The following is a 26,650-nucleotide window of genomic DNA, read 5'->3' as shown; positions in this document are numbered from 1 at the left end:
AGGGGTGATGTTCCCATACAGCATGCTTTATTTCATTACAATGATCTTAAAGACTTGTAAGACCATTAATAATAAAATATCCTTTCAGACAGTAATGCTTGTTGTACAATTAACTTTAAAACTTAAAAAAATAAAATAAAAAAAAAAGACAGGAGCGGGATTTCATTTCTATTTGTTCATTTGTATTTACATTCTGACCTAGGGCAGACTGTTGATTATACATTTATTGAGTAGTCATTTTCACTCTGGCAAAATTTGCCAGTGAGTCCCTGGACAAGGGACATGTGAAATGAAACTTTTAATCTTTCATTTTTACAAAATGCTTGAATAGTTATCACTTCCCCAGACCACTTCAGATTTTCCATAACCTTTGGGGACAGATTTGCAAATGTATTTTGGTGCTTTGACATGCAGGTAGGAATTTTTAAATTCCAAAATGGATTAGGTGTCTAACTCCTGTTGTTTTTAATGCTTGCTATGCACCTAACCCATTTAAAACACTTGAAAATCCCACTAGACACATGTTTGCATTTTGGGGCACTTAAATGTCTTTTTTTAAAATATGACCCTCAGGGTCCTAAATCATTTCTGAATTGGACTTGTGCTTCTAAGTTGCTTTGGCACTTTTCAAAATTTTACTTGCCTATCCCTCTTTTTTTTTTTTTTTTTTCCTTCTTCCTTTTCTTAACCTTTTGTGGTGGTTTTCCTCTTCAATGGGAACAATACGCTACTCTTCCATTTCTAATGTGACTCTTTTGAGCCACTTAAGCTAGGTGTATGCTACAAAATGTTGTTGGCATAGCTATGTCTGTCAGGGATGTGGGGGGAAAACCCACACTCCCTAACCAACATAGTTGTGATTGTCAACCCCCCAGTGTAAATGCTTCTGTTGGTGTAGTTAATGTCATTCAAGGAGGTGTTTTTACTATGTCTGCAGGAAAAACATTCTATGGCATATGCTGTGCATATACTGGGCTATGCCAGTATATCTGTATCAGCAAAGGCTGTGTAGTGTAGATGAGCCCTTAGGATACTTTCAGAATTAACCTTTGAATTGGCAGAGGGGAAGTCAGTGGAATGTTAATGTATGTTCACACTATCCCCAGTCCACAAGTTCCTGGCAAAATCAGTTACCTTAAAAATCTGAATTTGTGGAGTCCTCTGTTAAAGAGGGTAAAACCCTCCAATTATCTGACAAATCAGATGCCCACATCCTGATGAAATTTAACTGTATAATTACATAGCAAAAATGGATATATTAAAGTCTCTTTTTCTGATAGAGAGAGGGGTTAGGAATCCAAAATGGATTTAAAGCAAAAAATTGGGTTCTCTTTCCTGATTATATGTAACCAGTGTTAATTAGAAATAGGGTAACATGGACCAAAAAAAGCATTTCTTGTAGAACTCTTTCCATGTCTTTGTGGTGATTGGTCCCATCTTGTTTACCTGCTATCACAAAGCTAAGCAGAGGTACTTCTGATGTCCATCTTACTCTCTTTAAAAACAGAAATACTGCTGAAGATCTTTGGGAAGACCCTTGTGATGTTCCGTTGATTCAATAATTTTGGCTATGCTTCAGCTGTCTTGCAAAGAGATTTAGTAAAACATTTGGGAGCCTGACCCTTTCCTTTAAGTGAGGTTGTATTAAGGGCTGGAAGATAGTGGTTTGTGTTTTTTTTCCCCTTCCAGCATCTAGTAGGGATGAGAAACTTTTAATCACTCTAGCTGGAAGCTGATATGGAAGAGGGAATCCCTGAGCCATGTACAGTACTTGGCTACAGTACATGGCAGCTAGACCTTTTCAACAGGGTTTGGATCATGGATCTTGTTGGTTGGTGAGTCTCCCTTCTTGCAGGCCCTGGCCTAATAGTCCAGTCAGTCTACCTAGCTATAAGCCTATGAATATTGTGCCATATACTGGAGTATCTAGGTGCCAATGGGGCTAGTTCTCTTACCCTTATTTGGGTGCTGACCTTGCAATAATCTATACAGGTAGACTCCTGGCTCCTTGTGGAGCCCCAGTTAATTCATTGGGCTCCACATGGATGTAAGGGTTCTCTTGTGTGGACCAAACTGGAGAACTGGGGCCCTACAACTGTGAAAACTTTGGCCAAGATTTTCAAGGGTGATGTGGAGATCTCATTTCTGAGTGCCAGTTTAGACAGCTTAAAGAGGCTGGGCACTCAGTAACTTCTGAAAATCAAGCTGCTTTACAGTGTCTCAGTTTAGGCACCCAAAATCACTAGTTGCCCAAAAACTTTAAGGTCAAGATTCTCACGGTAGCTTTCAGTAGCACAAAATAATGGACACTAGTCTTGCTTATCTGTTGATTTGGCTACTGAAAGGAAAGCTAGAACGTGCCAGTGAAGGCTGCACTAATTCTGTTGCAGTGGAAGATGGATCTATTTACAAAGCAGTTGCCTAATGTGACATTGAAGTACTAGATTTTGCTTCCATAAGAAAAGTTCAAACTCCAAGCAATACTGTTGGCCCCGCAAAAAGCAGGATAATTCTTACTATTGTAAAGCCACTTAATGTCCTGTCGAGAACAAGGGGCTAGAGCAAGACTGTATCTGAAACCCTTTACCTATTGTGTCTCTATGGCCAAAGCTTGAAAAAGAAACTTGCTTGGAAACTTTCTTGGGCAAATGTCACTGAGTTCTGCAGAACCTAAACTTTTTTTCTTTTTTTTGGTATGAAGTTTCTAATGCTTAGGTTTCTGTGCTGATTAAGCCTCGTCTGGAGTACTGTGTCAAGTTCTGGGTGCCATGTTTTGGGAAAGATATGGACAAATTGAAGAGAGTTCACAGAAGAGCAACAAAAATCATTAAAGGTCTAGAAAACATGACTATGAGGGAAGATTGAAAAAATTGGTTTTGTTTAGTTTGGAGAAGAGAAGACTGAGAGGATATGAGAGTTTTCAAGTACATAAAAAGTTGTGAGGAGGAGGAGGAAGAAAAATTGTTGTCCTTAACCTCTGAGGATAGGACAAGAAGCAATGGGCTGAAATTGCAGCAAGGGGAGGCTTAGGTTGGACATTAGGAAAAACTTCCTAACTGTCAGAGTGGTTAAGCACTGGAATAAATTGCCTAGGAAGGCTGTGGAATCTCCATCATTGGAGATTTTTAAGAGCAGGTTGGACAAACACCTGTCAGGGATGGTCTAGATAATACTTAGACCTGCCTTGAATGCAGGGGACCGGACTAGATGACCTCTTGAGGTCCCTTGCAGTTCTGAGAGTCTATGTTTCAGCCCTATCAAGTGGGTGGGTCTTTTCTGCTGCTGCTTAGAGCTTTAATAAAGAACAGCGGAGTGAAAGCTGGCCAGAGTCCTGTCAAACTTTGTGCTACTACTCAGAAGCCTGCTGGTAGTGAAATTGACATGATTCAAGCAGTTCCATGTTGCTGTTTGGCACAGTTGAGCAACAGGAGCTGTTCTTCCAGACAAAAGTTTGGAGTGGGGTGAGAGTGGGGTGGAGGGATGACAGGAATAGAGTAGATGGCTCTGCCAAAAATTAGAGGAAAGGGAGAAAGAGAGATCTCACCCAGCTTGTATCAGCCAAGAAATGTTGCGTTCGTTTCTCTCCTCTAGTAATTAATTAAAGGGGTTCTTTTTGTGGTGGAGATGGTAGGTTAGCACTCCACATATATCAGAAATCTACTATCTGGAGGTTGAGAGTAAAGCTAAAGCCTCCCAGCTAGGTCCAGGACAGAACCCTGCTAGCAATCCTAGCACCCTTCCCTTTCCCAGCATTGGAGGGGTGGGCAAGGGGTGTGTGTTTCTCCTCAGTGTATTGCCTCTGGAGAGTAAAGGCCTGCACCTCATGTCTTTGGCTAATAAACATAGTCCTTTGGGGATGTGTGGGGGGGGGGAAGAGGGAGACTGATAGAATATGAAAGAAACAACATAGTTCTGGGAGGGAGAAGTGAGGGGCAGTGAAAACAACATGGAGAAAAGAGACCTCATGATCTATTGTAGGAATAAAAAGAGTAGGATAAAACGAGGAAGGGAAAGGTATTTTTAAAAACTGAAAAATCTAGGTATGTATAGTATGTTTGTTTTTGGGGGGGGGAGGGGAAGAAGGTGTTAAGTAGAAAACTGACTGTTAGTGCTATAACTAAATACAGTACAGAACCGTTTTTATTTCTTTCAATATGTGGTGTGTGGCTTTGGGAAGTGTGGTGGCACAGGAATCTTTCACCCTGGCTAGTAGGCTTAGCCCAGGGGTCAACAACCTCTGGCACATGGCTCACCAGGATAAGCACCCTGGCGGGCCAGGCCAGTTTGTTTACCTGCTGCATCGGCAGGTTCGGCCAATCGCAGCTTCCAGGGGCTGTGGTTCACCGTTCCAGGCCAGTGGGGGCAGTGGGAAGTGGTGCGGGCAAGGGATGTGCTGGCCTTGGCTTCCCGCCACCCCCATTGGCCTGGGACGGCGAACCATGGCCAGTGGTAGCCGCGATTGGCCAAACCTGCTGACGCAGCAGGTAAACAAACTGGCCTGGCCCGCCAGGGTGCTTACCCTGGCGAGCTGCATGCCAGAGGTTGCCGACTCCTGGCTTAGCCGTTGGGCTAGGAGGATTTACCCAGACACCGTTCTTTTTCTAAGCCTTGCGTGTGGCCATCAGCATCACAGGAATTTGCACATACAATCCACATTTTTCTGACAGTGAAGGAACAGATGTTTCTCTTCAAAAGAAAATACCATTTCAAGCTCACATCTTCTGGACCTTAGCTGATGTAGGAAGCATGAGCTGCTGCTTCTTCCTCCACCCTCTAACCATACACCCCCTTTATCCTTTAACTCGTGCACAGAGGGGAGGGCATCAAAACAAAACAAAAAATGGTAATCGTATATAGCTATAGAATAATCTTCCAAGAAATGCCTGTGCTTGCCTGCATGTGGGGACACGTTTTTAAAGGACATGCAGTCAGACTTTACTGGGACTGACGATAACTCTTATCAGTTCAAAACACTGATTTCTATGTGGATTTTGGTTTGTCATCTTGAGTGTAATAAATGTGGAAACCCAAGTTCACATCCTAGCTTAGTATTTACATTAAGGAAGGTCTATAACCTGGTTGACTGCATTTACAATGTTCTTGCTAGCAAGACTGGCTAATTTTGATGTAATCTAAATTATAAAGAGCTGAGTCTTAATTGTGTAGGTTTAAACATTTCCAAAACATAGGATGGTATTGCCTGTCTCCAGGGGGAGAGAGGATTGAGGAAATTATAGTTCCATTTTGGCTGTGCATGTCCCAGAAGGTTAAGACTAAAAACTGAGACTGAATTCATGTTCTGTAGTACATGCTGGTGCCTATAATAGCCAGATACTTTCACGTGCCCCTAAGTTCAAGAAAATGAAAATACAGAATCTGTTACTGAGCAGATTTGAATATGCTGTATCAAGAATGACAATGTGCAGATATATAAAATGTTAAGTAATCGTAGAGGTCAGGAGAAAAAACTAGGTTTAGCTAAGTTTGTGTTACTGTGTAAGACTTTCCTAAAAACTGAAGTGTGGTAATGAAAGTAAGTTTCATGAAATGTACTTAATATTATGTAGTAGGTGATAGGTTTTACTTATGCAGTTTATTTGAAGAGGTTTATGCCAGTCCAGAAATTGTTCAGCTGCAGGCTGATCAGAAAAAAAATGTAATCCTGTGTAGGGTTGTTTTTAATCGTTCTGCAGCTAAACTTGTCTGGAGTAACTTACATTTGTAGCATAGTTTTCCAAAAGAAATAAGAAGGTATAAAGAAATGGAATTTCTACTCATTCAGTGCCTCTCTTAAATTGCATTGGCCTGTTGGTCACATGGCCTTTTTTTACATTTTATGATTAAACAGAGGGGAGTAGTGTATGATGATGAGGGCCATATAAGTATCTAGACAAATGTAAGGACCAGTCTCTATGAACTCACCCTCCCTAGCTCCTTTGGATGAGTGTGAAGTTCTAACCATCAACCCGCCCCATCAAATTGTAGAGTTGGTGGCAAAGGCAACACAATCTTTGGACTTACCCTCTCATCCCAAAGGTAAAATTGGTAGGGAGATTTGAAAGGAATTCCCCCCACCCCCAAAACTAATTTAAAAATCCCCAACATGAACAAAGCAAATGCAGGCTGACTTTGTTGGCAAAAGCAGCAAAATATGGCACCTCAGGATAAAATAGTCCCCACAGTTGTCTCTTTGGATTCAGGCCATATACTATAGTATTGAGTATTACTTGCCCAGTAGTCTGTCCAAAGCTACGAAACAATAAATACTAGGGGAATTCTGCACCAAAAAATAAAAATTCTGCACAAAATACTTCTGCATATTTTATTTGTCAAAATAACACAATTTAATCATTCCAGTTTCAATTATTTTGGTAATTTATATCAAAATACCTGCCAGCAACTGTCTGTAACAATACAGATGACAAAAAGAGATTCAGGAAATGTTTTTATTACACAAATAGATTCTTTAGCAGGCCTATAAATACAGAACTGAGTAATAATAATTCATTTAAACTACAATATAGAAACTTATTTCTCGCACCCCTCAGAAGCAGTGCAAAGGCTTGGGAGAGTTAGGAGTAATGGAAGAGCTGAGGGAGGGGGAATTTATTGGTGGGGAGGAGCCTGGGGATGAACTTGGAGGGTTGTTGAGTGTGGGTGGTAGGAGAAGTATGGAACAGGGTGTGTGTTTTGGGCAGGAAGGGATTGCATTCCCTAGCTGACTCCTAGCCTCTCCCAATCAGTCAGGCACATCTTCCTTATGCTTGGGGGGGAGGGATAGCTCAGTGGTTTGAGCATTGGCCTGCTAATCCCAGGGTTGTGAGTTCAATCCTTGAGGGGGCAATTTAGGGATCTGGGGCAGAAATCTGTCTGGGGATTGGTCCTGTTTTGAGCAGGGGGTTGGACTAGATCTCCTGAGGTCCCTTTTAACCCTGATATTCTATGATTCTCATGTGTCCTTGCTACCCCCTGTCCCAGTGTGGCCCTGCACCTCCACCGAATTCAGCCCTTTTAAACCCCAGCCTGAGACACACAGACACACACACCCAGCATCCCCATGTGCCCCACACTTTCCATCCCTCCATACCTGTGCCTCCTGACCTGGCCCAGCCCTGTGGGCAGACAAGGAAGAGAAGGGGATGTTGTCTTCACGCTATCGGCAGCTGGGGCTGGCCCAGTAGTGGCTGCTGTTTTGTGCCACAGTGGCCTCTAGTGGGAGACAGGCACAACTGCAGCACCTTTCCAGGAGATTGTATTTCCTGCAGGGAAGGAAATGCATGGCACATGAATTCTGCACATATGCAGTAGTGCAGAATTCCCCCTGGAGTAAATAGAGAAAATTGTCTTCTCTTGAGGGCCTCTATTTCACTGCCATTGCCTTCACCACCAATCTGAAGTTATTTAAGATATAAAGAGTTCAACTTCCACTTGCTTTGTTCTGTGTTATGATCCTCAAACAAATCTTTGGGATGGGCATAAGCTCAGTCAGAAGACTAGAAAGATGTTGCCAGTCTGTACTTAGCTCATTTTAATGCAATTATGATTGTGGTGGCAGCTTTATGTAGGCAGATCCAAAACCAAAATGATCATTTTAAACGCCCATCTGGAAACAAACCTGAAAGCCAAGGTAGTCTCTGGTGCTACCCCACCTTAAGTTTCCCGAGGCTTTGTGTAGCCTTGCAGAGAGTGCATTGCCAATACTTTAATCTCAGTGTGACACAGCTGGGAACAACTATGAACTTCATTACATACAAACCCTTTCCCCAAAAGCTGTCTGGGCCAGGGCAGCTGCTACTTGAGAATGCTGGAGCAACCAGGGATCTAAAATAGACCCTGATTTGCAAATCTGAGTAATTAACAGCCTGGGCAGTCCCTCAGTCAGAGGCTTGTAGTTTCTCCCAAACCACCAGCATTTTTTGAGGCTGGGCAGGGCTGGACTTCAGCCAGTCAAAGGATTGAACTACTGCATGGGGACTGGACATATGACAGCAATGTGACTACTTCTAGAGCTAACATTAGGGACTATCACTTTGCTCTAGGCTCTATAGAAAATTGTAGTAATGAGGCCCCAGCCTGGTTGAGCCTTCTGGGCACTACAACAATGTAAATGTTAACTAATTGTCAGATCTACCCTTATTGCAGAGCTATCCCTTGATTGGTTTAAGGAGTGGTTAAAGCACAGAGAGTAAGCCCAGGCAGACCCCCATTCATTCATACTAGTTCAGTGATGTCACTAAACTTTCTCAAATCAGGGATCTTTGGGTTGGGTTAATTACACACACTTACGCTCTCTGGCAATGCAATCTGGCTGTATATCAGTCTCCAGTTGCTATAGCTGTCTGACCTTTACCATTAGCATCTTAATTACTCTTATTTAAATGTGTTTTACTTTACTATGATTGTCAACTTTGGGATGCAGATTAGGGTACTCAGCCTCATCTAATCAGTGCCAAGTTTACTGATTGTAATCCACAATTCTGATGATTCTCCCCAGAAACTGTTGTCATCCCACTTCTCAGGAGAAGTTTAATACCTGAGTGCTGGGCTATGGTCTTCTAAAACTTCATTACTCTTGCAAAAACATGCTATAGCAAAGTCACTGATAATATAAAGGACTGGGTCATAGTAAATTTACTCATACGGGTTCTGGTGATTTCAGTGGGATTGCTCATGTGAGTTAGGCTAGCAGGACCAAGCCTTTAGAGAATTGACAAGGCCTGAACCTGCTTGCTCTAATGACTCTGGTAGTTCTGTTTAAACCCTTGGGCCTACTTGTAAGAATAAGGTAAACAGAATTTACCTTCTAATGGAGTGGAATAGAGGCATTCCTTTATCGCATAGTTTTATTTGTCAAGCCAGAACCGTTCCACTTAACTGGATAAATAAAGTATCACACAGTTCCGACCAAAGCTGCGTGAATAATAGCACTATATTGGTTTCCATTATAAGCACTACTAATAACTCAAGTTCGATGGGCAACTTATGGTGGTTTTACAGCAAATATGTTAGCAGAGTCTGTCACTTAAAACCTTTAATTCTCAGGTTTGACTTTCCTTTTTTTTGTAAAGCTCTCAAAACAAAATAGCTTAGTTTTAAATTATATTTTGTGGGCAGTTTAGTCCTTTTTCCTGTAGACTAAGCTAATTTTCTTTCAATTTGGAAAGTAAACATCACCTAGACAAGGTATCTAATATAAAAATGGTCAAGCTGTCATCATCTCTCTGCAAGTAAATGCAAAGGAAATGTTCTTTCTAGAAAAGGCAAATTAAAACTTTATAGTCATCCAGTTACTAAATTATTTGACCTCTTAAAGAACAGTGATGAGTCAGTGCCAGAATTAAGGGCCAATTCCTGCTTTTGTGACTTATGGAAGCAATTTCTTTTTTGTCTGGTGAGTTTTCTCTCACAAATCAGGTAAGAAGAGTTTGGTCTGTAATTAACAGTGTCTGCAAAAACAAAAATGGAACCAGTGTACAGTTAGCATAATAAATTGGAGGAGTGTGTGCATGCTGGTTAGTGTTAGGAACAAAGGGAGCATCGGTGAATTTATAAGGCTATTCCAGTCTTGGGAAGAAAGCCACCATCTCGATTGTATATGACCTCCACTAACACTCCTCTAGGAAGAAGAGTTTCCCTACTTTGATGTGCAGCTGTCATCTGAAACAGCAGTAGCTTAAAAAGATCTGCAGTGAGGGTGTGAGGTTTACCCTTCCAGCAAAAAGTTCCACCCCGGGGATATGGTGCTGAGAAAGAAATACAGCAGCCTTACCAGTCAGGTCTGAAGGCACCTACTGGAGGCAAAGCAGGAGATGCTCCTGGGTGATCAGCAGCATGTGCAGTCAAACTGACTCGGTCAGCTTGCCTATTCCAACTCTTTACAGCCAACTATACTCCCACTCCCTTGGGTTCTTTGTGCTGCTCTCTGGAAGGGATTGGACATGAGGTTGAGGGAGTTTCCGTACTTCTCAATTATTCTCTGAGCTGAGGATGCCAAATCCTCTTTCTGCTGGCCTGTGCTGGCACCTGCCTCGCCCTTTTTATGCAGGAGTTGATCGCAGAAGGTACCAGGAAGGAAAGAGAGCACTAGAGAGAAGATTATATAATCCGAAGGTAAAATGGCCTGTGGAACATGTTCTACGTTCCATTTTTGTTAGTTTCTCAGAGCTTAATTTGTAAAACATTTAACATTTATTTAAGAAGTTAGAACACTTGCTTGACAGTGCATCCTCTAGTAACTATATGTTGAGCCTTGCACTGTAACAGATATATCTCCATACATTTTTTGTTTTTGTTTTAAGAACAGCCTATCTCCTAGAACTGAAAGGTCATTGAGTCCAGCCCCCTGCCTTCACTAGCAGGACCAAGTACTTTTTTTTTTTTTTTTGCCCCAGGTCCCTAAGTGACCCTGTCAAGGTTTCAACCCACAACCCTGAATTTAGCAGGGGAGTGCTCAAACCACTCAGTTATTTGTCCCCCCAAAGCTACCTGAAAACTTCTTTTCTCCTGAAACTTTCCATTGTGTTTCTGTCCAGAGGTAGAAAACTACTTTGGAAAAATCTAAGCACAAGATAGCAAGCCTTTTATTTATTGTAACTCAAATGTACCATCCCTTAACAAGCTGAAACTTTCACTTCTTAAAAAAAGAAAAGAACCCTAGCCCTTTATTTTCAGGCACTAAGAAAGAGTGTAGGAACAATAGCTTGTTGCAGATCATATTGTTCCCAGTGAACGTGAAAATTAAAATGTTTCAGGTATGTCAGCCAAGTATATGGGGACTGTACTACACTGACCACTCTTTGATGCTCTTTGATGGGTTAGTTTTATATAATAACCTGAAAGCTGAGGAGGATGTGGGACAAAAGAAGGGGAGAGCGGATAAGGAGAAGTCTGGATGTCTGGGGTGGGGAGAGACAATGTAGCATGTCTTGATAAGAGATAATTGTGGGATATGACAAATGTCTTGTAGAAACTCATAGGATAAAAATAGCTCATCTAGATCTTTGTTAGAGAGGATGATCACCATTATAAGGAGAATGTTGCCTGCTTCCAATCATGTAAGAATGGAAGGTCTTGTTCTTTCTATGAGTAAAGGATCGTTGTTTTAAAGACGGTTATTGCTGCTAAAACTGATCTTTTAATATAGAGTGCAATAGGGAATCTTCCCCCCAAGTCCCAGTGGCGCTGAGAGCCATTGAACCAAACTGTCAGCTCTCTCTATGATGGAAACCACTTTAAGCCAGGCGGTGTGACAGCACCCCCAGTTCCAGCATTTATGCCAAGACGTCACTTGTCTCAAAGTACATGAAAGTTTAGAGCTTAAAAATATGGCTACACGTTTCATGCTGTTTCTTGTTGGAGTCAAAATATTGGAGAAAAGGGTTGAATTAGAGTTGTTAAAAATGAAATTGTGTCTGGGATGTCTTGCTGCTGAAATTTGAACAAGAAAGAACACAGCTTGGCTCTTGTTGAGTTTTCAGGCCCACAGAAAAACCATTGTGTTGGTTGTTAAAGGAATACATGTTTCATATATGGAATCACTGAGACAATAAACATGGAACCTCATGATGGCCTTTTTTTTCTTTAAGAAGTGACTATTTTACAAAGAATTTATAATTTACTTATTCCTCAGTCTGTCAGGAACAGACTGGGCAGTAATAGGTCAGTGGAACATAATGCTCTCCTTGCTTAATAAAACCTAAGCACAAAGTAGCATTTCAGATTGCAAAGTGTCATTTTGTCAGACTCGTGTGTTCACGGAAAATCGGTCTCCCATTAATCCTTTGCTGCTGTACTGCAAAGAGAGGTGAATTCCCTCTTCTTTGACAGCATTTTTCATACTGAAGCTGTAAACCTTCAGAATGATAAACCGATAGTTAAGTATGCAAAGCACAGTCCTTGGCACATAATTGTTAACCCTGATCCTGAACAAGCAAGAAAATCCTGCAGGCCAGGCCAAGAAACAGAAATGAACTACTGCAGCAAAGAATACTCCACACATGTAGGTAGGGAAAGGGAGGGGAAAAGCTACAAAGAGCTGATGGTGTGATGAAACAGTGTTTCCACTCATTGTCTTGGCTTTCCATTCCCCTCAGAGATGACATTGGGCCTTGCTTGGCTAAGACTTCAGAGATTAGCACAGATACAATGTCTGGTCCAGCAACATATTTACTGGTGCATCTGGCTGTCACTATTCAGAAGAAACCTATGGAAATAAAATGTTCGTGCTTACTTTAGAAAGGGCTCTGTGACATACTCTGTGTGTGTGTGCAATAGTGTAATAGTCTATGATAAAATTTGGCATTGCATAAATGACATTTTCTGCTTGATTTGGCTAGCTTGGAGAAATAGCAAGTACCATACTTTTTTTTTTTTTTCTTTTTTCTTTTAAGAGAAGTAGATGAATAAGGGCTCAGGGTGAACATGCATGCTACTATAAAACCTCCATGCTTGAATGTGCAAGTTGGGAAATTACTGATTTCAGTGACCTGAATTGCACATGCGTGTGGCTCAACTGTTGCACAGTAATCTGAAAACTTAGTCTCAAAAGTCTAGCATACTGAAAGATTTGTTAATAGTGTCCCAAAGACTTGCAGTTATACATCATGTTTTCCATGGTATTACTGGCCTGTTGAGTGTGGCTGTCATAGAAGTAAAGTACTTGTTCTGGATTGTGTGAATGATGCTAGACTAGAAACAAAAACATGCATTCACTTCACTAATACAATGATAAGGCTGAGAATTCAGTGTGCAGGTCACTTTGGACTTTCCACCCAAAAAGCAGATCATACACTCTATACATTTTGAGATGGCACTTTCTCAACAGGATAAAATTAGCTGCTGTTTCAAACTGAAGGGAAAATGTTGATTTCTTAGTGCATTGGGCAAATATTCTTTCAGAAAATGGCATTTTTTGTAAGTTTAATTTTTGTCAAAGAAACCTCTTTCAACGGTTCTGATTTGTGTGTGTTTTTTTTTTTCCACACTGCTGTAGGTCTGGGTTGTTCTGTCTTCCACCACCTTCGTTGCCAAAGCAAGAGGAACTTCCTGCAGCTGCTTGCGCTAACTGGGTTCCTGAAGACAGACAGCCTGTGAAGGGTGAGACTGAGTCACAGTTCTCTAGTGAAAAACCTCCTAAAGGAAACAATGATGAACAGGTTCCTCCTCTTTTGCCACCTCCATCACCAGGCAGTGTTCCTCCTTACCCTCCCTATTTTGAGGGAGCTCCGTTTCCTCCTCCCTTATGGTTAAGACACACATATAACCAATGGGTTCCTCAGCCACCACCAAGGACTATAAAGAGGACAAAAAGACGGTTATCACGAAATAGAGACCCAGGAAGGCTCATCATGAGCACTATTAGACTGAGGCCCAGGCAGGTGCTCTGTGAAAAATGTAAAAACACTCTGAACCCCGAGGAAGCGAACAAGGCCAGGCAAAACGCTAAAACAAGGAGAAAGCTAAGCATTCAGGACAAGGAGAAAAAAAATCACAGTGATTCTGATTATGTAGAGAAAAGGAATAAAAGAGAAAAGAGGGAGGGAGACAAATTTTCTGGGGAATTAGTGCATCGAACTCCAGTTATAAAAATATCCTACAGCACACCACAAGGTAAAGGTGAAGTTGTGAAAATTCCTTCCCGGATTCATGGCTCAGTTAAACCGTTTTGTCCACAGCGGATATTGCAGAATGGAGGGGAGGACCAAGAGGTGAACAGAGACTCTGAACGATATCAGGAAACCAAATGTTTTATGGAAAAGTCGGCAAGCAGCCAACTTGCTTCCATTCCAAAACTGAAATTAACTAGGCCTGTGCATTCCAGTGCCGATGTTCCACCTCCAAAAATCAGACTGAAACCTCATCGAATAAATGATGGTCAGAGTGTTTCCATTTATAAAGCAGAACTTATTGATGAGATAAATGTCCTTCAGAGTAGCAGGGAGTCCAATCCTGCTGCATTTTACACTGATGAATCTGCAGATAGAAGTTTAGCAGAGATGTCTTCTGGGAGTTCAGGTGAAGATGATGACTTCAAAAGATTTCCCCAAGGTAAAGATGGACATGATAACTTGGCTTTTCTTATGAATTATCGTAAAAGGAAGGCAGATTCTTCTAGTTTATCAGTGTGTAGCAATGACAGTCTAGATGAATCCAAATCCTCTAGTTCAGAAGTAACATCACCAGAAATGTGTGACTTTTTACCTGGTGATGATGCATCTGTTTCTTCATCTTCAAAAGATGAGCGTAAAATTGTGCCACCATTAACATTTAGACTACATACACAGAGTGTCTCTAAATGTGTCACTGAAGATGGAAGAACTGTTTCAGTGGGGGATATTGTTTGGGGTAAAATTCATGGTTTTCCATGGTGGCCGGCACGTGTTCTTGACATAAACCTTAGCCAGAAGGAAAATGGAGAACCTTCCTGGCGAGAAGCTAAAGTATCATGGTTTGGTTCTCCAACAACCTCATTCTTATCTGTTTCAAAACTCTCTCCTTTCTCTGAATCTTTCAAACTGAGATTTAATCGTAAGAAGAAAGGGATGTATCGGAAAGCTATAACAGAAGCTGCAAAGGCAGTAGAGCATCTGACCCCAGAAATAAGAGATCTCTTAACACAGTTTGAAACATAACTTTGCCTCCAATACCAGGTGAGTGCATACTGGACTGATGCTTCCTGTACTAACGTTCTTGTACAGATTGCATTTGTCTTATTGTCATGTCTGTTCTTATTTCACTTTGTTTTGTCTTTAACCCTAATCTTTTAGGCAACTCAAACTTCTTATTCAGAGGTCTAGAAACCCATGTTTAAGTGACTTTTCAGTGGAGTGAGAACCTGCGGCTCTCACGGACTTCAGTGAGACTCACAGGAATCAGCCCCTTAATAATAGTAGGGGACTATGGGCCAATTTATTGTTGTGGGGAATGGAGCATTGTTGCTCAGGATGGCCACATACTACCTCCCAACCAGCTTTGCTAGTGAACAGCTACTGTACCATCTGGACAGATGAGGGCACAGTTGTGTAATAACATGGAATTCTAAATGTGTGTATGTGAGAAGCAGACTCATGCAGTCTTGTTTTGACTCTGACAGTGACATTGTAGGTAAGTGACTTGACAGTCTTTATTTTGCCATCTAGTACAGATGGGTGTCATAATACTTGCCTATCACACACAGGTGTAATAGCTATTGACTGACTGTATTTATGTGCTAAAGTTCATTCTGCTGTGGCTGAAGACCTAGTGGCCCCTAGGCCCTTAGGTGCTTTGGTGAGCTGTCCCTTGAAAAAATACTTAATGCGTAGACATTAGTACAAGCAACTGGCTTTAATAATCAAAGATACTCACGATGGCCCTCTCTCCACCCCTTCATTCTTCTTGAAATCTGACAGGCCACTCAGGTTTGCTTCCTTCTGCAAAAGATATTCTCTTCTCCATGTGTCTCACTTTAAACTACAATAATCGCATCAGTCTATTTGTCCTAAAGCTAAAAACAAAACACTTGGTTCCTTTTTCTCTGGCAACTTCCTAAAAGTACAATACCCTGGATACTACTGAGAGAAGGTGGAAGGGCATCTACATAGTAGTCAATTCTTGGGAACAGCTGAAAGCGTAATATTGGTTCTCCTATGTGACTGAAGAAGAGAGACTTTTTCTCTCACTGCTAAGTTATAATATGCATGTCTGTTGTAATCAGTCTTCAGTGTTTAAAATTACAAAATGTAGCGCAAATTCAAATAGCTTTATTATTTTCATTTTGCATGTTATAGGGCCTGTCCCTGCTCCAATTGAAGTCCATGACAAAACTCCTGGTGACATTGAATAAGATCAAGATTTGTCTCTTGGCATCCTGCTGATGGTGGCTATCATGCTAAACATGACCACATCCATGACACTTACAGATTGGGACCTCAGTGAAAGATGATTAAGCCAGGATAGAAACTACCTTCCCCCCTCTCCCCTGAAATCACAATTCTAATTGTTAAAAGAACTTTTCCTCTCTCAAGGTCTAGTTTTGTGCTCTGGCTCCCATAGAACTCAGTACTGGTTCATCACTTTGTCCCTTATTTCCCTCATTTGCCTAGTTTAAGAAATGCATACACAAGCCAATGATATGTTTTCCCCAGGTTTCTAGCATGACAAAGCTTACTCATGATTATAGCAATATTTGACTCCTTATTTCAGCTATTGGGACTAAAATGGTAAATGTTTGCATAATCCTGAGGCAGGCAGGTTTGATGTAGAGGAAAATGAAGGGAAATTCCGCTGACAGTTTGCTTTTGCAAACTTATTCTGGATTGTTAAATCTCCAAAAACTGCACTAATGAGAAGTACTAGTTGTTCTTTCACCCTCCATCAAATGTGCCTAGCTTATTTACCTGAATGTGAGAGAGACCCAGATTTCTCCCTCTTTCTTTGTACCATTGTGCCAAATTCCTCACTTCTCCTAGGTAAAAACCTGAATTGAGCTTAGAAAGGCCTTAAGTCATTCTTGGAAACTTTCTTTACCTTCTCTATACGCAATTGCCTTATCTGATTCACCTTTTCAGTCCTCTGCTAAAATTATCTGTCAGTCTCCATGAGAAAATACTAACAGTTGTCAATAACTATCTGCTAGCTGTGCCATAACATAATTCTGTACCAACCAGGAGGCAGCCATCACATCTGGTGACTTTCATAGACTTAAGGTCAGAAGGGACCATTATGGTTATCTAGTCTGACCTCCTGCACAACACAGGCCACAGAATCTCACTCATCCACTCCTATAGCAAACCCCTAACCTATGTCTGAGTTAGTGAAGTTCTCAAATCGTGGTTTAAAGACCTCAAGGTACAGAGAATCCTCCAGCAAGTGACCCGTGCCCCATGCTGCAGAGGAAGGCGAAAAACTTCCAGATCCTCTGCCAATCTTCCATGGAGGAAAATTCCTTCCTGACCCCAAATATGGCGATCAGTTAAACCCTGAGCATGTGGGCAAGACTCACCAGCCAGCACCCAGGAAAGAATTTTCTGTAGTAACTTAGATCCCACCCCATCTAACATCCCAGACTTGTCTGATCTCCTGCCCCTTTCCCTTTAAGGTCATTATCACTTGGATCTTCAGTGTGACAAACGTGTCTACTAATGCACTGTACTGCTCCTATACTGGATTTTTCTTGTTTGTGGCTTCTTTTTTCCCCATTATGTCTTGCTTTTATGTATTAAAATTTTTATGATATGATATGCAACTTGTTGATACCTTATTTGAATACTTTGTCTAAAACTAGCTTTCTGTCTGTTCAGTGGCACAGTTTCATTGCTCTCTGTGAATTTTCTTAAGACATAAAAGAAGTTTTCCCACCACTTCTTGGTAACTGACTACTTTTTCTGTTTAGTTGCTCTAGATCACAGTGACTCAGTTACTGTGGCAATCAGTCATTCCAGGAACAATTTGTTTGTGTTGTAAATCGGTGTGTGGTTTTTTTGTTGTTGTTTTTTTAGGAAGTTCAGAGGTGACAGTCTTTTATGTCTCTGATACAGTAATTAACAAGATTACGTAGCCATACTTGTAATAACATACTTTGTGCCATTGCAAAAATGGGCTCATTCATAGTTGAGTAAGGGGAGATCTGTTTACAAACAGAAAGTCCAACAAAATCCAATAGAACCACATAACATTTATAACAAGGAGTCTCGTGGCACCTTAAAGACTAACAGATTTATTTGGTCATAAGCTTTCATAGGTAAAAAAACCCCATCTGAAGAAGTGGAGTTTTTTAAGCCACGAAACCTTACGCCCAAATAAATCTGTTAGCCTTTAAGGTGCCACCGGACTCCTCGTTGTTTCTGTGGATACAGACTAACGCATGGCTACTCCTTTGATACTTGGCACATAACATTTATGTATACAATTAAAAATAATTGGTATGATCAAACTAGATCAATAAGTAAAACAGTCACTCACCTGTCAGAAGTGTTCTACTGTTAACCTTCTCAAATATCTTAGGTGGCTTCTGGCCTATAGGGGATGGAGAACACATGAGGCAGTTACTGGAGACCTCAATATAGAGTCTACAAATGCAAAATAAGCTGAATATATGTGGAGTCACTTAAAACTAGAGCTGATCAAATAATGCTAACCATATCTGAATAAATTATTTGACCAACGATTACAAAACAAAACTTCCAGTTGGCAAGGTTAATTAGCCCTACTTTTTGCTTTCCCTACAAAATGTACTTTGTAGGCAGAGTTAAAACCTTGTCATTAAATCGCCAATAAAAATATGGCAACGGGTCAAGGCAGAGTAGTAACCTGTAGAATCCAATTTCATAAGACACTCCAGATTCAGCAGATAGTTAAGAAAAAATCTCCCACTAAACATGTTCCCATGCCTCTTTGCAGCTGTCTTTAATATATAAGCATAACTTGCTGTTTGAGAACTGGTGGCTTCATAAATGTCTGCACTGTAACTAAATGCTTGTAATATACAGACTCTTATTTCAGTGGTATGTTTGTTTTGGTAACCATTAAAACGCAAACCAATTTTGCTGATTTTGCTTTTAAGATTAAAGGTCTTTGTAGTTGCTACTGAAAATTAGTTAGACAAGTCCTGAAAATAATGGGAGTGTCAGAGTAGAGGAGGATATTTAACCTTAAATCTAAATCCCTATTTACAGTAGGCCTGCTTGGAGGCCAGTGCAGGGTATTTTAGCAAGGGTCATGTTGTAAATGGAACTGCTTAATGAGGGGTGGGAGCCAAAATGCAGTCAAGTCTTCTGTCGGGATTGCTTTTAAAGGCAGACCTCCTTGGGGTAGGGTGGGGAGAAAAGTGTGGGAAGACGGTTGCCTCTAACTGTAGTCTGTGAAAGACACAAAATATGGATCTGGCTTTGTCTAGAGCGGGGGTCTCAAATACCCAGCAGCCTGCGGGGCTCTTGCGTGTGGCCTGCCAAGCTCCCCACCCCTTTCCCCTGTGCCTACCTGCGGGATTGCCCCCTGTGGCGCTGTGAGCCCTGCGCCGCTCTCTGAAGCAGCTGGCAGCATGCCCCTTTGGTCTAGGGGGGGAAAGGGGAAGGAGGCAGAGGGCTCCTGCATTGCCTCCTTCCAGGCACCGCCCCCCACACCTCCCATTGGCCAGGAACAGGGAGGTTCGTGGGAGGTACCTGGAGGAGCAGCGAGAGCAGCAGACGCACGGAACCCTGAGCCCCTCCACCTCCACGTCCCCGTCCCCCAGGGGCTGCAGGGATGTGATTCCAGCTGCTTCCTGGAATGGAGTGGCGCGGGGCCAGGGCAGGCAGGCAGGTGGGAGCCTGCCCTGGCCCTGGTGCATGCCACTACCACCCCGGAGCCACTCTAGGTAAGTGGCGCCGGGGTGGAGCTTGCACCCTGAACCCCTCCTGCACCCAACTCCCTGCCCTGAGCCCCCTGCCGCTTCCCGCACCCTTTCTGCACTCCCTGCCCTGAGCCACCTGCTGCACCCTGCACCCCGACCCTGTCTGCACCCCTCACCCTCTTGCACCTCACACACCAACTTCCTGCCCTGAGCCCCCGCTGCACCCTGCACCCTTTGTGCACCCCCTGGGGCAGCATTGAGGTGAGGACTTCAGGGAAGGGGTGGGAAGAGGCAGGGCCTAATAGAAAGGGTAGAGAGGGGGTGGGGCCAGAGGCAGCGAGGGGTGTGTGTCAGTGCTGAGGCCCTCGGGTCAATGCACTAGTCCTCATGTGGTCCTTATGGTCTTTTGAGTTTAAGACCCTGGTCTAGAGCAAAGGCAAGCCTGTATTCACTTGCTGAAGTCTCAAATGGGGCAGAAGTTGCACTTTACTACTTTTGGCACAGCTAACTTTTAAGCAAGCATACAGAAATTGGTGGTTCTGCCATTTTCAGATTATTTGACCAAAACCAGATCAGGTTCCAAGGATGTAACCAAGTTATATTTATTGACTTGGCTTATGAAAATCATTCTGTATTCTCCCCCTTCCCTCTTGTAGGAGTTCCACACTAGTGTGGAAGGCACTTAGGAAATCACCTATCGTAGATATTAATGGGGAAATGGGTCTTCAACAAGACTGACTTCCTTTAACATCAGAAACAAAACCGCTGAAGATGTATGAGTGATTGAGGGAGAGGGGTGGAGCCTATATGTACCTAGATAAACATGTTTCATGTAACTTAATTTTACAAATGCATGCAGCATATTCTTTTTTAACTCAGATTTTACACATCAAGCAAATTCATGAAATATTAATCCATTGAACAGTAAACAGTTTTATCACAACAGTAAAAAGTTCCAATATATTTTTAAGTTCTTGTGGTACGTGGGTCTCTTCATTATCTTTCTTTTTCGTGCTGCTATCCTGTTTGTGAATTACAATGAATTTTAGGTAGTGTGACCACCTTAATATTAGAACCTCCATTTTTTTAATTTGACATAACATCCAAATGTTCGTATATTTATTCAGATCCCTTCCTGCCATTCTCTGTCCTCAGCTTCTTGCCTGGAAAAGGCTTCGGCCTAATTGCCCCAAGAGTGGAAGCTGCAAAGAGGAAGTGCATTGTCCTCCCCCACCCCCGCACTGTCTTTGAGGGCAGATTCTATGCCCCTCCTTCCTCTCTGCGTTCTCCATGTATGAGGGGCGGGTGGGGGTGGGGGGATGAATTTTAGGACTTGCCCATTCTCTCCTGGGGTATATCTACACTTGACATGGGAGTGTGCTTCCCAGCTCGGGTTGACAGATGCGCGCTAGCACATTAACACTGGTGTAGGTGGGAGTAGCACAGGCGGTGGCTCAGGCTGGCCACCTGAGTACAAACTAGCGCAGACCCCCTAGGTACGTATGTAGGCGGTTAGCTTGTGCTGCCACCTGTGCTGTCCCCAGTTACACTGCTGTCTGTTAGCACCCTGGCTCAAGCAGAGCTAGCGTGTCTGCCCACGCTGGGGGCCACGCTCCCAGCGGCAGGGTAGCTATCCCTGCAGAAGAGGAATCCTACCTATTCCTAGTTGCCCTCCACTGATAGCACATGCCTGCTTTTAAAGGAGGTGGGGTCAGTGCTTATGGGAGCACAGCTCCTGACTGTAGAGCAGTGGGTAACAGACAGAGAACAATCTTGTACTAGTGGAGTCCATAAGAGGGGAGGAAGCAGCAGTCTGCCTCATACTCTGCCTGGTGGCCCCCTAATAGCAAGGTGTCCAACTCTCTCTCGATGTCTATCTAAACAGCTCTGCTAGTTGCCAAGGACTATAGACACTCTGCTTTGGATTCAAACATTGAACACTTGGCAAGTCTAGCAGTGCATCTGCAGTAGGATGGTAGGAGCATGTATCAGAATGTTCTAAAATGTTTGGCCCTAACTGCCATAGAGATCAACTCTATGGGTTATGAAATGGGTGGCCAGCTCAACAAGTGAGTGTGAGAATTAAAATTCTGTAGTCATCTGGAAACTTGGAGGCCGGAGAGTGCTCGGGTCAACTCTATAGCTCAGAGTTTGAGGGATGTCAACCCAGATGAGATTTTGACCTACCTATGACTCACTCGTGATTTGAGGATGAGATTGGTTTTTGTCTGATTTCAGTAGTGTTCTTTTGAGATTGGCTGAGGTTTTGTGTGTGTGTTTTCTTTGCTACCTTGACTGATTCACAATGGGCTGTAGCCAAATTCAGATCTGGAATTTTTTGTGAAAAGTATACATTTTTATGCAAAGCTTTTGTGAAAAATGCATGTTGTATGAGTGGTTCTGACATGCTGACCACACGTTCATGAGAAACATTTACTGAAGTCTATGGAGGGGAGTTATCCTATGTTGCAAGCTTCAACAGTGTAAACTAGAATTGGGATTGATCTAGAGGCGAATATAGATGCGTGTTCTAGTTGCAGTGACTGAGGCAGTGTGTATTGAGCTCTGGTCTATAGCTATGAATTGTTTCATAAACATAAGGAAATATTCTTCTTGCACTCTTTGCTCTCTGCTTGGCTTTTATGATTAATATAGAAAGTTTAGGCTGGAAGCTTCAGAAACCTGAAACTCCCTGAGCAGAATGGCTTCTCTTCTATACCCCTCCCTAATGCCAAGTACCCCAAGAGCTTTCTACAGCTTTCACACCATAAATGGGTTTGTTAGCATATCCAGGTTTGTTTTTAAATGTTAACTGCAAAACCTGTGCACGATATAGCCCATATTAGGCAAATTTCAGTGATAAAAGGCTGCCCAAAAGCATTAGGTGAGGTTCTTTGTGGTTCTAACAGGTGCAGTATGGAAGTCAAAATTCAGCTACCTTGGCACTCATATGGTTCTGGGGTCTAGAAAGGTCCTTGGTGTACTGTAGACAACTCCAGAGGCCAGGCTAAGTTAGAGCAACCCTAGAAGTCTGCTGTATCTCCTTCAGTGATGCACAGAAACTCAGCAGCACTATATGCTGTTGCCTCACCTGTCCCAGGGTGTGAAAGGGGATCCTCAGGAGGCAGTATTATGGTTGTCATACTCCGGGACTGTCCCACAGCAGCCGCCCCCAGCTATAAAAGGAGATTTTAGAGCCCTTTTAACTCTGGCCTCATATGCAGCAAAAAAGAGGTCAGAGCAGTGAGGGTCTTGCTCACAGACTGTGAACACATTTAGGAAAATCCTGCTCCAAATTTATCAGAAGCCTCTGTTAACAACTCACTTCAGTGGGTCTCATGAGCCTTATCTTACCAGGGTTTTTGTTTGTTGTTTTTTGGCTTGTATCCTAGAGCTTTTTGTTGGGCAAGAAAGACACTGTCACATACAATATCTCTAAATGTCTGCATTAAATGGCTTTATAGTACTGATGTTCCTTTGGCATTTCACACCAAGAAATGCAGCTCTCTTACCTTGACCTTATTCTTGCCTATATCTCTTTCTACTGGTAATATTTTGTATGGCCATGATGCTACAAAACTTTAAAACTTATTGTGGCATTTTATAAGTTAACTCTATTGCTATCTGCTTAATATAACCTTTTTTTTATGATGACTGGCTCTGTATATTGCAAAATTGAACCACAATACGTAGACTCCATGTAGTAGGCTCTAATAATGTAAAACTGGGTTACAATTTCATTTTCAAAAGAAGTTTTCCAGCTTTGTGTGCGTATTCTCTGCATTCCTGGCAAAACAAGAAAAAGGACTGGAAAAGGGACAGTCCTAGGGCCACTTTGACTGAAGCTCCCTTCTGTAGCACACTGGTTTTAGTTTCCCTCCTGTAGATATCCCAAAAATAGTTCAAAGCCTCTTCCCAAGATAAATATAGCCCTTGTGTAGTTCATTTATGGCCAAAGTCTTGTGCGCATAAATCATAACAAAACAAGTCTCAGTACCATAGTCCAGAATTCCCCTAGCATAGTCCAAACAGCACATGCAACATACAGCTCCAGGGTCCTTCATGCCCCCTCCAGTACACTCCTCTCTTTTCCTTGTACCAAGGCAGCCACCCCAGCCCTTCCACCTGGAGTGCAAGCCTAATCTTCCCCAGGTAGCCCCTGCAGCCTCTCTGCTGGGAGCATCCCTCATTCTCCCTGGGCCTCTCACATTTCTCCTGGATCTAGTTCTCTGGCCCTGGAGATATCAGGGGGTAAGATGCTCAGCAGCTATCCTGCCTTTGCCCTTCTCTGGCCCGTGGCTCCGGCTCTCTCGCTTACAGCTAGCAGGTAGTTCCCTCTGCTGCTGATCCTAACTTCAGCCCTGGCTCTTTAGCCTGGGGGCGCTAGCGCCACCCAGCCCCCCCCCCCAACACATTTCCTGCCCCAGTGCTGTCTGGCCCCATGGAAACAACCCCCTCCAGCTACTGACTTGCCACTCACCTCCCCCTCACCCCCAAGTATAAAGCCTTGCCACCACTGCCCACCCACTCGGCACGTCCCCCCCGATGAAATAAGGGGAGGGGAAAAGGGGAACAGTGTGAAGGGATTGGATGTGACTGTCAAACACACAAACACAGGGGCTGCAGGAGGGTGATGGTGTGATAGGGGCTGGGGAGGGGGAAGGTCCCTGGACCAGGGAAGGGGGCAGCAGTCGGGGCAGGGCAGGTGCAACACATGCCTCCGGGGATTTCCTGGCTGCCCACAGACAGTTCAAACCCACCCTAATCACTACTGAGCAGCACTTACTGGCTCTGCCTTGTGCCCAGCGCTTCCTGCCTCAGCCGGCCCCAGAAGTGACGCAGTCACTGTACACCAGGCGGGGGGAGCGGGAGACAGACCCATGTGGTTCTGGCTGTTAGGGCAGTTGGAGCGTGGCACATGCAGGGCTGTGAGGTCCTCCTCCCCCCGGGCAGGGGGCGAACCCACTAGCCCCACCCCACTGCTTGCCCGTGGTCTGCACAGTGAGCCCACATGAGCCGCATGTTGTGCAGGCCTGTTGTAAAGCCTCCTGGTGCTGCCCCACCCTCTTAATTGGTAGCACCTGTTCTGGGACAGGGGCCCTGGACCTACTTCACTTACTGGGGCCAGCCATCCTGTGACCGGAGCGTACACAGCCCTGCTGTGTGACTAGAAACTATGGTGGTGGTGAGGGTAACTGTGTAGTTAAGGTTGTAAAAATACTTGCTGTTTTCATGTGAAAAAACTTTCTGAAACCATTTACCTTTTCTGGGCTGAAACTTGCTAGGCTTCCTCTCTGACCTACTCAAACAGCTGATCTGAAACATCAAACTTCATATGTGAACAGTTTAGTCAGCATATGTACGTAGCTAAATCTGAGGCAGGGGAGAGCCTCAAAATACATTACAAATGTCTGAGATTGCAGGGCTGCCTGTGTGCTGTGGGTTTCCCGACTCTGATCTGCAGAGCTGGCTAGCTGCAAAGTGCTTGTTGGCTCTCGTGTTTCCAGCGGGGGGGAGAGAGCATGCAGATGGACAGGACATTGGCTCTGTGATTGCAAATATTGAGATGGTCCTGTCTATGGGCCACTTGCCCTCCTAACTTGTGGCTCATGCTGTGGAAAAGTTTTGAGCCCCTGCTGTAGAATATTCAAGTGGGCTGCATGCTCCAAGTGCTCGGGGGGGGGGGGGGCACTGTTAGCAAACTGGAGCTATCTGCTTACAAGAATTTACAAGTTCAGCTGCTGAAGGAGATTATAAAACTGAAAGGCTTAATGATGCTCCTAGGACATGCAGCAAGCTGTTTTTACTCCAGACTAAGCAGATTATGGCACCATTTGGAGCTGGTGAATTTGCAAAGCTACAGAGAAAAGAGCTGGCAAAGTGTTGCCAGCGAAGTTTGTCAACTAGAGGCCAGCTAGCTGTGCAAGGACTCCTGTACCTTGGGAACTTTAGCCAGTTCCGTCTGGATAAGGGTGCTGACAAGGTCTGCTGGAGAAGCTATCAGAGACCATGGCTTGCTCAGCAAGCCAACGAGTGCAGAGTAGGAATTAACTGTATAGTTGGCCAGTGCAGTTTGTAAACTGAGCCATTAGACGAGCTCGATGCTTAAGAGTGTGATCAATTCTGTAGGACCAACATACTTTACAACTCTTCTGCTGAGTTCTGATATTCTGACTGTCACTCAGATCCTGCAAACCTTCCTGCAGGGAGCTAGGGCAAATGTATCCATTCTCCAGATAACCAAGAGTTTTGATTTAATGAGGATTCTGGTGATCAGTTTGAGACTGCAGTTTAAGGAATTTATAAATTTAGTTGGCAAAGTTTGTGACAGCTGTAAATTGCACAAGTCAAATTTCTGCAGGCTTTCCTTTAGACGCTTAATTAAAATCCAAGTGTAGACACCAGATATGTAAGATGGAGAGAGAAACCTCATTTAGTTGGGTTTGTTTTCACTTGTGTAATGATTGCAGCGAGTGAAGTGAGCTGTATTATGGGATCCCAGGTACAAAAATTGCTGCAGAACTATGTTTTGAGGTGGGACTTGTGTTGAGTGGCCTTGGAAAATAAGAGAGATGAGGCCATTCCAAAAGGAGTCCTGTTATCTGTGAGTGCCCTCCAGTAAGGGTCAAATACTCATTTTTATGTCTCTTACTTTCCAGGTGTCTACTTACATATTGCACTAAAAACACTTGTCAAGTCACACCTCAAAGTGAATGCTGTACAAGTGAGCAATATAAATAACTTTAAAAGCAGCAAAGAGTCCTTTGGCACCTTATAGACTAACAGATGTTTTGAAGCATGAGCTTTCGTGGTTGAATACCCACTTCCTCAGATGCATGTAAGTGGGTATTCACCTTCAAAAGCTCATGCTCCAAAACGTCTGTTAGTCTATAAGGTGCCGCAGGACTCTTTGCTGCTTTTACAGATCCAGACTAACACGGCTACCCCTCTGATACATAAATAACTCTTTGACTGATTTTATTTATTTATTTTTTAAAACTCTAGAACCAACTCTGTGGATACTTTGTTTGCTACCTGTTGGGGGAGAAGAGAAGAGATTTGGATATGTGGTATTAAAAATAGAAATGTTAAGCCTACTCCAGGTGCTGTCTCATGGGACTTGATTGTGAAGGGATGGAGTTTAGTATAGAAATGCATAGATAATTTCCACACTTACTTATGTGGCACACTGATAGTAGTCTGGTTATTTTTTTGGGTTATTTTTAACATTGATGCAAGATTTCTTTAATTGCCAATTTTTAATTTGGCATGTATTGGAACAGAATGATATAAAGGTTTTGGTTTTTTTGTTTCATTAGGCAATAGCTGTTTGCAAGTCTC

General features: G+C 43.1%; 1 protein-coding gene across 2 annotated transcripts in view; it reads left to right on the top strand.

Annotated features, from left to right (window-relative positions):
* PWWP2B (PWWP domain containing 2B) overlaps positions 1-26,650 on the top strand; it is a 44,906-nt gene that overhangs the window by 5,395 nt on the left and 12,861 nt on the right. For both annotated transcript variants that reach the window (XM_032799726.2, XM_032799724.2), the window contains exon 3: positions 12,992-14,648. In XM_032799726.2, the coding sequence (XP_032655617.1) occupies positions 12,992-14,630 (1,639 nt within the window). In that variant the 3' untranslated portion in view covers positions 14,631-14,648. The remainder of the gene's footprint in view (positions 1-12,991; positions 14,649-26,650) is intronic.

This window comes from Chelonoidis abingdonii, chromosome 15, assembly GCF_003597395.2.
Source record: "Chelonoidis abingdonii isolate Lonesome George chromosome 15, CheloAbing_2.0, whole genome shotgun sequence".
NCBI lineage: Eukaryota > Metazoa > Chordata > Testudines > Testudinidae > Chelonoidis > Chelonoidis abingdonii.
This window is presented reverse-complemented; position numbering and strand designations above follow the sequence as displayed.